The sequence below is a fragment of the Haliaeetus leucocephalus genome, unplaced genomic scaffold (assembly GCF_000737465.1).
Source record: "Haliaeetus leucocephalus isolate CR32 unplaced genomic scaffold, Haliaeetus_leucocephalus-4.0 Scaffold214, whole genome shotgun sequence".
Taxonomy (NCBI): domain Eukaryota; kingdom Metazoa; phylum Chordata; class Aves; order Accipitriformes; family Accipitridae; genus Haliaeetus; species Haliaeetus leucocephalus.
In genome coordinates, this window is record NW_010972650.1 from 730,758 (window position 1) to 742,985 (window position 12,228).

Below are 12,228 nucleotides of genomic sequence, written 5' to 3' on the forward strand. Positions count from 1 at the left end.
ACCGCGATCCCCGAAACTGCCCCACAGGGACCCGGTGCCCCCCCCCCGCCCCCCACCGGGATACGGCACCGAGCGGGCTGAACACCGCTGCCCCGGGCTGGGATCGGCCCGGCCCGCACCCCACGGAGCCCGCATGGGCTCGGTGGGCGTCGTCGTCCCCCCCCGCCCCAGCCACCGACCTCGGTGTGCGAAGGACCGAAATAAGGGAGTGAGCCCCAAAGGCGGGGGCCCCCATGGGCAGCAGGACCGGAGGTTTAGGAGCAGAGGGGTCACCCCCTCCCCAGCAGGGTGTTCATCACCCCAGGGCAGTCCCGAACCCCCCCGGGACAGCACCGGCTGCTCCATCCTGCAGCTCTTCCACCCCCCTCACCACACAACACAGGGACACACAGCACCCACCTCCATCACTTTTATTGTGGGGGTTACCCGCAGGATGGAAACCTCCTCCCCGGACTGAAAACATTACAGGGCCCACAGCCCTCCCCTGACCTCGGACCCCCCGGGGGGGGGGGGGGGGCAACATGAGACACAGACCACTCCCCACAGCAAAGGACCCCAAAACCCCCGTGAGCATGGAAAGCAGCTCTGCCCTTTCCCCGAGTCCCTCTGTGGCTTTTCTCCCCTGGCCAGCCTCGCAGCTGCATGGCTCCCAACCACAAGGGCAGGCAGAGCAGGGGGAAAGAGGGTCTGGGGTCCCCACTCCAGGGTTTCAGCCCCCACCGCTCCAGGAATCACCCCTGCAGAGGAGCTGGAGCTGCGGTTCAGCCCCGTGGTGGGTGAGGACGCCGGCGCCTGCAGGTTTCCACACGCGTCCCACCAACGGGCTCCGCCGTGACTCGGCGCGAGCGAGGATTCGCAAGGGAGCGTAGACATGCCGCGTGCAGCCAGTCTCAGCTCACGGACCCCAGTTCCAGGCTCCCGTTGGCGGCTGCTCCACGGGTCTGGGTGGAGGTGGCGGCTTCCTCCAGCCGTCTGTCATCCCTGGGCCCCAGCCGGCACGCTGCCAGCGGCAGGTGACTCTGTTGGGGACAGAAAAGGGATGGTGGGCTGGCTGCAGCAGGACTTGCCTGGGCAGAGGCGAGGGCAAGCCCAGGCTGTTGTCGCTCCCACACGAATTGGTCGTTCCATGGGGATGGGAGCGCCAACAGACTGGGAGACGTTTCCTCTGGGCTCCTGCTTGAAACCAACGGCTACTGCAAACCGGTGGTCTTCATTCAGGGCCTGGGGGGAGAGTGCGTGCTCCAGGGTTGGGGTCCCCCCACCCCAACACTTGGCTCCCAGCAGGGGAGAGGCACTGCAGGGACTCCTCGACTGCAGGGACAGCGTTGGAGGGGTGACAGGGGATGCAGGGTGGGACGTCTGAGGACATCTCCAAAGATGACGCCCTGCGGGCATGTCCAGAGCAAGCCACAGGCTCCGGGCAGGACACAAGAGGAGTGAATTGCAAGTGAAAAATGAGACTCAAAAGAAGCAAAAAGCAGAAGCCCTTTGCCCAGAAGATGACAGCTCCCCTTAAAATCCCCAGATGGGAGAAAATGGGCTTCCCACAGCCGGTAGTCCCCAGCCTGTGAGACATCTCCACCACGTCCCAGACAGCTCCTGCGACACCCGTCCCACGCACAGGAAGAGGGTGGCACTGAGCCACCCACGGAGAAGAGGCGACTGCTCGTCCTCCACCACTGCCCCGGGGACAGGCTCTGGCTGCCACCCCCTCAACACTTCTAACATCATCCAGACCGTGGGCGTAGCACTGGTCCGAACTCCCGCTGCATGGGAGAGCAACCACCCAGGGCTTGGCTGCATGTCTGGAGGGCAAACAGGGACTCCTCCTCCCCTCCCCCGGGAAGACACATCCTCCAGAGCCCTGAGAGCTGTGGTTCAGCCAGAGCAAGAGCTGTGCTACGGCTGGAAGCCGCTCGTGCTCTCCCAGCTGTACCTGCACAGGCAGCTCAGCTGGAGGCTCGGTGGCCGGAGAGAAGATGTGAGCAGAGGAGCTCCCTCTGTCCGTCGGTGCCGTCTGCAGAGGGAGACCTGGGTGGGAAGGCTCCTCCAGGGCCAGTATGTCTATGGGGGCCTCGGCAACTTCTCTAAGGGACTGATCGAGGGCCACAGAAGGATCAAAGAGCAGAGGGGACGGAGGACACTGCATGCCATCGCCCACCACGTCCAGGTCCTAGGAGAGAAAACATTGGGAGCGGCTCATCAGCAGGAGGAGTCCCGAGGAGCCCCGTGGGAGACAGAAGCATGAGTCCTCGCAACCCTTCTCTGCTACCCTCTTGAGAGGAGGGGCAGGAGCGGGCAGGCTGTTTCACTGCTTTCTGGGCACAGGAGGAGGAAGGCAGAGCAGCAGGCACCATGCCACCAGGACCTCCAGCCTCGGGAGCCAGAAAGACAACTACAGGAGCCTCCTCCTCCAGAAATGGCGTGATTCAGGCTGGCAGTGCTGCACTCTGAAAACAAGGTGTGGGGTACAAGGTCCAGAGCCCAGTGTGATGTGTTGCCCCAGAAGCACCCCCGCAGCAGCCAGGAGGGTCCGATCCTGCCTTCCTGAGGACACCCGGAGCAGTCACCCCTCTCCCAGGATTTCACACAACCCTCTTTGCTTGCCCTGACAACATATTGGGAGTGGACAGTCTCTGGCTTACTCCTCCATCCGCCCTGCTCGCTGCCGTCTGCTGCGTGCGTGGATAACCCTGCTGACGTGAGAGGCTGGGATTTCTGCAAAGCTATTGTTAGAAGACTGGATTTGTTTTGGCTTTGGAGGGCGTTTGACATCAAGGCGAGATGCCTGCAACTCATGAGTGGCACTCTACCAGCCTAGCGTGACGTGAGATAAAACACAGATGCCCTACACAGCCGTACGCTGCCACAGCTCCAAATCCCTCCAAGCTGAGGACGGAGGGCTCTCAGGGAGTCTGCAGTTCCCATCCATGCACGGCTCGGGGTACAGGGCAGGAGCAAGGCACCTGGGTTCCTGCCTGAAGCACCTGAAACCTCACGTGGAGTGGGGGACCCTCTCAAAGGACAGGCTGGGGGAGAAACAGTTACGTTTTTCACTTCTGACCTGAAAAAAAATCACCTCCCACAAAGGCTGTTTTCACAGAGAGTGGTGTGCCGGCTCTGTCCCAGAGGAAGGCCGGGATCTGGTCCAATGCCCACTGAAGGCAGAGAGAGTGTTCCCTCGACCCCAGGGGTGCTGGGCCCAGCCTGACCCCAGAGCAGCAGCAGTTGCTCTCCTGTGGCTGCTGCCATGCCCTGGACTCCACAGCTGCTGGCAATCCCTCCTCCATCAGCAAACTCGAAAGTGGTTATGAGATTTGCCTCCTGATAGCAGTGCTCAAGAATCTTGGGGGCACCGAAATACTAAAGCAAGTGACACCTCATTCTGAGGACCAGCTCCAAATGACCATGGTATTTTTTTGATTAAACAAATTTCAGAGGATTTTAAGCATGTAGGCTTAACATACATGCAGGACATCAGAATAATCTGGGGATTAAAATCCTCATGAATTCCTCATGGGAGAGAAGAGGGGGGGGAAAAAAAATCCTCTTTTTAAAAAGCCCCTAAATACGGATTTAAATGAGAGCACAGCCCTTCTGAAGGAGCAGTAACCAGCCCTACAGAAACAAACATCTCCCAAACCTTTCATGTTCCTGTGTGTTTTTCAAAAGACTCTCCTTCCCCAGGCCAGCAAGAATGAAAATAATTCTACATTATCTGTGCCGGGGAGGCAGTGCTTTACATGACATCCACCCATGCTCCACTTGGGGAGCTGCGGTCTGCTGCACTGCAGCCCGCTCCCCAAGTACTTCAGCTTGACTTCATGGCATATAATAAAAACAGAAACACTTGGGGAAGCTTTTCTGCAGGGCACCTTCCTTGCACACCACGGCCTAAAGCACACTGCACAACTTACATCGCTGAACTCCAGGGGCAAGCTCTCCGTGGGCTGGAGCTCAGCAGCACTCAAGTACAGATCTGTGGGGGCAGCTTCCAGCTCCTCAGGGACAGCCAGCACCTGCTCAGGTACGTACATCTGCGGAGGCAAACGGAGATGGAGCGGGCAGCATGGATCCTCCGAAAGGCTCACGGGCACTGGCTTGTTGCAGGGCACTTCCTCGGAGCCTTGACACGGTTTGAACAGAGTCTGATTAGCGTCCTGACAGATGTCTGCGAAGATGCGGTCAAGGGAAACCCGCATGGCAGACAAGCTACAGACACACATCCAGAGGCATAAATGCTCCCCACACACCCAGCCACCCTCCAGCAGTGTTAAAAACCCCATGTTTCTCCAAGGTCAGGAGTCCAGACTCCAGAGTTGCATCCTGACTGCCCAGTGATGTGCGCCAATGTTACTTGCATGACGGAAAACAGGGACAACAGCAACAGCTTCCCAGTGGGGGCTGGGAGATGTAGTTGGATCCCTTTAAAGCACTCACAGATCCTCAGATGGAAGATATTACAAATGCACAGGCTTACTTTTATTTGCAGACATCCATTTAAGAGGCATCTGCACAAGCCTTAACATCTAACACGCAGTGGAGATACGAGCACACACAATGCTTTTTCCACAGCCAGGAGTTTAGTTCCGGTATTTCTATCTTCCCAGTGCATTTTCCTTCCCAATGGAAAACCTATTCCTGCCAGAGGTGTAAATGGGATTTCCTGCCTTTAATCACAAACAGAAACCCTGCTCCAATTGCATCGCACTTGCAGAGCAATCCACCAGGAGAGACTAGCTACAGACCAAATCCCATCCTCGCCCAAGAGCCCTGCAAAACTACAGACGGACCCACCGCTGAGGCTGTGTAAGGGTCTTCATAAACAATGTTTTACTGATAGTCATGACGTTTCTACTTACTGCTGCAAGGAACAGTGGAGATTATGTCACCAAGTGAGCAGCGAGGCACAATCTCCATGCAAGTGATAATCTGGAGTTGGGGCCAAAGCAGATTTCAGGTGTGGATCATGTCTTTCACGTCAGATACCTCAATATCAAACCCACCCAAGTAACTGCCCAGCCATTCTCGATGTTTGTGGAGTTCACACCGTGGTTTCCTCCTCACACAGCGCAGCATGTAAGGGAGAGTAAAAAAGCCCCCGAACTTCCAAACCCACGTGAACTGGCAAAAGGTGCCAATTTTAACCCAGTTTCTTAAGCTGTCTAGGTTTCAGATTTATCCTTTCCTCCTCTCCTCCCTGCACTAAGGCAGCTGTAAAGGCACCGATACGATTTCCCAGCAGGCTGTGGAGAGCCCATAATCTGTGCTAGCAGCAACGGTACAGAGCCCAGCCCAGAGGAGCCAGATCTCTCAGACACCCGAGGGCAGATGTGGTGAGGAAAGCGTCTCTGTATGAACAGCAGGGTGGGGAAGCCAGATTTTAATCTCTCTGAATGACTCCCAGATCAAGCACTGACTTTATTGGTAGCCAAAAAGCATGGATTGCCAAGATGACAAAATCACACGCTCCACCTGGAGCCCAACAGCCCAGCTGGGTTCGGCCCCTTTAATGCATTGTCACAAACAATCCAGCTCCTGAAAAGCAAACAAAGCCCATGAGCCTCCCAACAATGCACAAAGCAGAGCAGACTGCAGATGTTATCGGCTCAGCAGGGCTAACCAAAGTAAAATCTTGTTTGTGTCAGTGAAAGTCAGCTGACAGCTCAGACATAAGGAAATCAAACCTCGCTTTTTCCACTCCCTTCTCGGCCTGCTCTGCTCAAAGCGAGCCAGCTGCAAACAGCAACTTGCTCAAACCATTTTAAAGGTATCTACCCTGTCTTTATTTTGAAGTATATGGTCACTAGAGAGAAACAAAGGCAGCTTCCTACTCCCTGCACATAGCTGGAGTCAAGTCTGCTAACTTCAGTAACAAAACAAAAAGCTCAAAACAAAATGAAGAGCTCATCCTCCCCCTGGCTGCCAGCTCTGCTCTGGGACCCAGCGCCGGAGCTTCTCCTGACTCACACCAGCAACAGCTGCTAACACAGCTCCGACACAATCCAAACCTGCTCCTGGACACATCCACCCAATCCTGCTTAGACAAGAGCTGTGCAGATGAACCCAGGGCAATGCTCTGTTTGCGGATCCCATGTTGGGGCAGTGATCCCTGAGCTGGGGGGATCCCAGTGGAAATTTCAGTGCTGGCTCTCAAAGAGCCAAGGCTGTTTCGGGAAATCAAACAGCTCAAGGCTGTTCACACACACGTGCAAACCTTTCAAGGGATCAAAGGAGACTGAGCTGGTCCATGGCAGCCCCAAACAGGCTAGGAACTACTCCCTCATTCAGATCCTCCCCCAAAAAAATCACTGCGCACATGCTTCAGCAGTCAGATACCCCTTCCTACAGACATCCCTCAAGCTGGACTCATACCAAGAGCTCACAGACCCTACTCAGGTCGGCTGTTGGCACTCAGCACCGGGAACCAAGCAGACTTGCTTCTAGCCTCTCTCAATACGGCCAGAAATTAGCTCATGCCTCCCTCAGGTTTCATGAGGTTCCCCTGTCCCTTCCAAGTGAACTGGCCACCCCGTTTGGATGCTTGGGATCGGCCAACATACTGCAGGAAGGCTGCAGCGGGACCTGCCTGGGCACAGCTGAGGGCAAGCCCAGCCTTTTGTCACTCCCACATGAATTGGTCGTTCCACGGGGACGGGAGCGCCAGCAGACCGGGAGACGTTTCCTCTGGGCTCCTGCTTGAAACCAACGGCTACAGCAAACCGATGGCCTTGATTTAGGGCCAAAGAGAAAAAAGGAGGATCAGACACACTTCAAACTGCCAGCAAACAGTCAGGAACTCAGCCCAAGGCAGCACAGGCAGATCAAAGGATACGTGTAAGGCAGTGCCTGGTCATCGGGAGGGACTGGTTCGAGCATCGGACATCGTCGACAAAGGCCAAGCACCTCTGGCTGGAGCGGGTGGTGTGTGCCTGCAAGTCCAAGAAAAGAGCTCAGAGCTGCACCAGAGAGTCGTCCCGCTCTGTTCCAGAGAAACCCCCTCGGCTATACAACACTTGCATCCCGCTTTCAAAACATGCCAAGACCAAACTCTCAGTTCCACTCCAGCAGAGCCTAGCTCCTCATTACATCTTTCTCATTCAAGCTTTTATTAAACAGAGCTGAGATAATAAGGCACAACTCGATTTCAATAGGAAGAGCTTCACCTCAGAAGTATGTCTCAAAGAATGAGGTCTCTCAGACCTACCTTCCAACTTTCAGAAGTCAGTTAATGGAATGCTTTGAATTTTAAGTTATAAAGAAATGGCTGCACATAGCTTCAAATTTAGGATCACACGTGATGGAAGGCACCTGCCTTTTGGTCCCCATAGGTCTAGGAGGGGTCTGGGTTCCACCACCATAAGGAGTTTTTTTCCACACATTTTTCAGTCATGAAATTCAGGCCACCTCATACTGAGCCCTCCCTTTCAAAAGAGAAAATTCTCCAACCCCATGCTTGAACTTCTGCAGTTTTGATGCCCATTTAAAGTGACCCTAGGAACCGCCAATGTTTCAGCCAACGTATGGATACTGAGGGTGCTGGCTGGGACCAGACCTCTATGTCCTTGCAGAAAGGGTGTTATAAGGAGCAATCCAGCAGGGCCAGAGCAGAGCCAGCCTGGGATCACTTCCAGGAAGGGACGAGAGGAGAAACCCAGCTTCCAAGCGAGGCTATAACTCCAGCCGGACCCAGTCCCCAAGCTGCTGACACACCTGCTGGGCAGCGCCATCGGTCGCCAGCATCCTGCGCTCCTTCAGCTGCCGGTGGAGCAGGGCCTCCACGCCATAGCGCTGCCGGTAGCGGCGCAGGCACTTCAGGCGCTTCAGGTTCTCACGCTCCTTGGCCATCAGCCCCTCCGGGCCTGTCAGAAGGCTGCTGCCTGCAGGGAGTGAGGGAGGGGTCAGAAAATACCACCCCACCTGCCACGTCCTTCCAATTTTTTTGGTACCGAGAGCCAAAATCAGCTGTCGAGAGCTCCAACAGCTGACTAATGGCACAGATGTCAACGCACAGAGCGAACGAGCAGTGAGAGTTGCATGTATAAACAGGAAGCACATCTTTTGAGTTACACAAGAAGGTGACAAAGCAGATTCCATCCCGAAATTTATCCCAACTTCTCTGTGCACATGAGGAGCACTTGGGCCAACAGAATATTTTAAAAACGTCTTTTAAAATAATTTGGCCGCTCAAAAGTCTATTGTGATTTCTGCAGGCAGCATAGGAGCTTGTCAAATTTCAGCTTGCCCCTGCGTACGTTCTGGAAGCTTCCTGTAAGTACTCCCAGCTGTAATTACAGGGCAACGCTGGGGATCTGCTTTTCTATTACTGGTTTGCTAAAAAGAGTTTTACAAAATTGTTATGTACCAAACTTTCAGTTATTTTTACTTGGGACCGAGCTGCATTATGCCATTTTCCAGGATGAGCTATTATAAGACTATGCTAGAGAAAGCATTCTTTGCACTGCAATACTTGCAACCAGTTATACAACCCAGTTCTGCCTCTGCTAAACTACAGACTCCTGCCTCCAAGATCATATTCTGTACAGGGAGAATTCCAACCGAGGCAGAAGAGCTTTTGCAAAGGAAAGTTGCATCTGTGCTAAGGAGGAATATGTCATTACAGCAGTACCGGTGTAACTACTGAAACAAACTTCTGCTGATACAGACAGGACCTTACAGATGAATAAATTTTTTGTTTATAAAACCAAAAACAGGAAATCCCATACAAAAAAAGAACTTTTGTCTCAGAATTAACTTTGTAGTCTCATTTCCTGACAACACTGCAAACTTTGAAGAGCAAAGAAATCCGGCAACCTTTCTAACCCAAACGATACCAATCTCTGGGCATGAGGCCAGACACAGAAATACCTTCTCTAACCGAGTTTCAGGCCTACAGTAATTTTCACCCGTACTGAGACAGCACTGCTCTGAAATCTGCTTCTACAAAGGCAAAAGCCACGTTTTTGTTTTTTTTTTTAATGTAGAGTTCTGCATGTGCTTTAGAAAAGCGCTGTGCCCTCAGCCAGAGGAATACAGATCAGTGACTACCTGTACCAGTACTTGCCTATGGCTTCATGCTCTCCCTTACGGCTGTGCAGGTATCGGCGCTTCTTCTCCTTCAGAAGGTGCTGGAGCCGTTTGAACTGGTCAATATAGAGAGACTGCAGGCGAATCAGCTTCTCTCGCATGATCAAAGCCACCTCCTCAGCTGTGTATACACCAGCATGCCTGAAAAACACCCACCCAAACAGGGTGAAGTTTGTAAGGGTCCCTCGGGGCTGTTCTCCTGACCAAATGACACAGACCTTATCAGAAACATGGGCTGAGCAGGGCTAGATTATACAGATCAATGGGTATGAGCAGAAACAACGAATTTATGCGTTTTTTTTAAGTTAAGAGATCACCCAGGGACTGCTGCTGAATGGACCACTCCACACTGAAAAAGGATGACCATCAGATACTTCCCAGAAGAACCATCAGGTCCAAGACTTGTGAGCATTCATGCCTAACAACTCACCAAGGCACAAAGTCCAACTGCAACACCATTATCATCACTTCTTTAACATAACTGCCATCTCCTCTGGTACAACACTGAGCTCAGAACGCTCCGCACGCTGCACATGTGTAAGCAGCCGACAGCCACCAGCACCCAACTTACTTCAAGGGATCCTCCTGGTCACTATCGATGCTGTCAGCCTCGCTGTCTGGGTCCCCTCGCCACGTCTGGTCCACTGTGATAGGGTCCTGCTCACCATCACTCCAGCTGTCCTCATCTGAAAAGACAAGTCACCCTCAGGGGTAGGACACTGTCCTACATCCTAGCACAGGACAGCTCGGCTCCACAGCTGCACAGAGGTGAACTTGCTCTGCCTCTTTCCAAGAGAGACGTCTCCCCAGCACAGTGTGAGCAAGGGACATGGAACAACAGGAAACCCACCAGCTCAGCACGGCCAAAATACACAGCTCCTGTGGAGTGACACTCCTGCCTACCCAGGAACCATGAACTGCCGGCTGGCCCCAACAAGTGACCCTGCAAGACAGGAAGCTCAGCACTGAGCCAGCATTTGACAGGCACCGCTACAGACTAACCCAGCAAAGAGGGAAGCTAGCTAACATTTCTATTCTGTGAGTGCAAGGGAAGAAAACCAGCAGGATTTTGGTCTGGCAGTGTGACGTGACTACAGTCAGTAGCAGGCAAGACATGCCAGGGTTTGCAGGACACAATCTTTTACTCACAGACCCCTGGGATTCTTGACATTTCCACACAAAACTGAGAAATCCAGGTCCTCTCTCACCAGTTTTTGTTTTCAATTCTTACCTAGGATCCGACTGGCTTCGCTGCGGCTGCTCTCTGCAGTCTGAGAGCCCAGCTCTGTTTTGGCATAAGAGCTAAGCTGGCAAAGGAGAGTCTCGCTTACAGGCCCAGGACTGGACTTCTTCATCTGAGCTTGGAGTGCCAGAGCGTTCCTACGGGCATGCTCCGCACAGAACGACGCACTGCAGGAATAAACCACAAGCTCGTTACGACTCCAAGCCCTCAGCCGGCAAAACAAACAAGCGATACAGTGAGAAACACTCCCTGGCACCTGGAAAGCACATCCCCTCCACAGCTCTCTCACAGAGAGAGCCGCTGGCTGCAGGTACAGCTTGGCAATGCCAGAGAGCCCCGGGTGGCTCACAGACCACACACCACTGCTGAAATGCCACCTCTGGCACTGGAGTTGGCAGCCACATGGCACAGCAGCAGGGAGAGAAAAGAGCTTTTTACATAAAGCCACTGAGGTGAGCTCTTCTGCTTCCAAATATCCACACTAGACTCTCAGTTTCCATGCAGAGCACGCTGGCTCACGTCAGATGGATCCTTTTTATCACAGAGGAACCAAGGGCAGAATGAAGACTACCAGTGTCCACATCCCCATAACCTCCGAGAATGAAACGCAGGTCAATGCTCCCGTAAGGGAAACTGTGCTCTGCTGACATGCTTACTGAATGTCAGTAACTGTTCTAGGTCCTTCCATCCATAGCATTTTATATGCATCAGAGAAGCAGCAGCACAACCAGGTCATCAAGCCCATGTAATACACGACTAGAATATCTGTGCTGAGGATCATCCGTAAGTACAGACAGCGGCAAGTTAAATTTGCTGGGCTGAGCAGAGGTATGGCACCGCGTGGGCGCACGTACAGCTCTTACAAAGGACCTGGATCACTGCAGCCACCTTCTGATGGCAGAAGGCAGCAGCCCAACAGTCCTGCAGGACCAAGATGACTCCATGCAGTGTCCAGCACTCACAGAGTCTTTTTCTAGCTTAAAAAAGCTTCAGAAAGAGAGTGCCACTTGTCTGAGTTAACGTAAATGCAGCAGCTGAATCAGGAGAAAGACCTTCCCCTGCCCATTTTAATTCTATATGGTATAGAACTGGAGAACCAGGAGACAGAGGTACTCACCCATCTTTCTTCTCTGGTTTGGGCGCAGCGTTGGGACACCGCTTTCCATTCTTTGTTGAAACATAACTGCACTGCTTGAAAGGGGCACTCCTGTCTTCAAGAATGTGCTTAATACAAAACTCCTGCCCCTCCAGCCGTGGCTGGGAGCACTGGCGGTGGGTGAAGGCACATGACAGAGGCTCCTGTGGCCGCGGCACAGGAGTGAGGCGTCCTCGGCTTGATGGCAAAACATGGATCCGAATTCTGTTCATGCCAACACCTGCTCGAGAGATGCAGACCAGTTAAAAGAATGAAACAAACTACTGATAAAAAGAAAGAGCAGCAGTATCTGCTAACACCTGCTAATGCATCTGAATAAAACTTTGACCCCCTTGAACAGACAAAAGATGAAGCTGCTCCTATAGAACCAGTTTCTTCCAACACCTGAGGAAACTTTTAGCTTTGCAGCAACCGCATTTCTGCACAGAATGAAATACCTCTCACTCACCTGAGCTACCAAGCAGTAACATCCATGCCAAGGTGCAGGCACAAGCACTACTGCCTGGCAGCATTGTGGCCAGGGGGAGGATAAATGTCCCAGAGATACCCCTCTACCCCCATCACCCCAGTGCAGGACCCTTTCCTCCCAGCGCACAAATCCCACAGCTCCATACCCTCCCAGGGTACAATGCTCCCTTCCATACACAGCCCACCAGCCCCATACAAACCCCATCCCTTCACAGCATCATCTGTGTCCCCCCCAGCCCACAACCTCTTCCTCAGCAGGGACGATCTCCCAACC

General features: G+C 53.3%; 2 protein-coding genes across 3 annotated transcripts in view; both read right to left on the bottom strand.

The window, feature by feature from the left end:
• Positions 1-873, bottom strand: part of NCKAP5L (NCK-associated protein 5-like) — a 9,082-nt gene extending 8,209 nt beyond the window's left edge. Inside the window, exon 1 of the mRNA XM_010566569.1 lies at positions 721-873. Coding sequence (XP_010564871.1) covers positions 721-873 — 153 coding nt within the window. The remainder of the gene's footprint in view (positions 1-720) is intronic.
• The window catches only part of KANSL2 (KAT8 regulatory NSL complex subunit 2), a 12,143-nt gene continuing 446 nt past the window's right edge, over positions 532-12,228 (bottom strand). The window contains exons 2-10 of one of the 2 annotated variants that reach the window (XM_010566543.1): positions 11,448-11,706; positions 10,319-10,497; positions 9,659-9,773; positions 9,065-9,228; positions 7,714-7,880; positions 6,836-6,932; positions 3,918-4,171; positions 1,937-2,173; positions 532-1,019 (exon numbers count right to left, since the gene is read on the bottom strand). In XM_010566543.1, the coding sequence (XP_010564845.1) occupies positions 891-1,019; positions 1,937-2,173; positions 3,918-4,171; positions 6,836-6,932; positions 7,714-7,880; positions 9,065-9,228; positions 9,659-9,773; positions 10,319-10,497; positions 11,448-11,698 (1,593 nt within the window). In that variant the 5' untranslated portion in view covers positions 11,699-11,706 and the 3' untranslated portion in view covers positions 532-890. The other variant, XM_010566542.1, reaches the window with a different exon arrangement.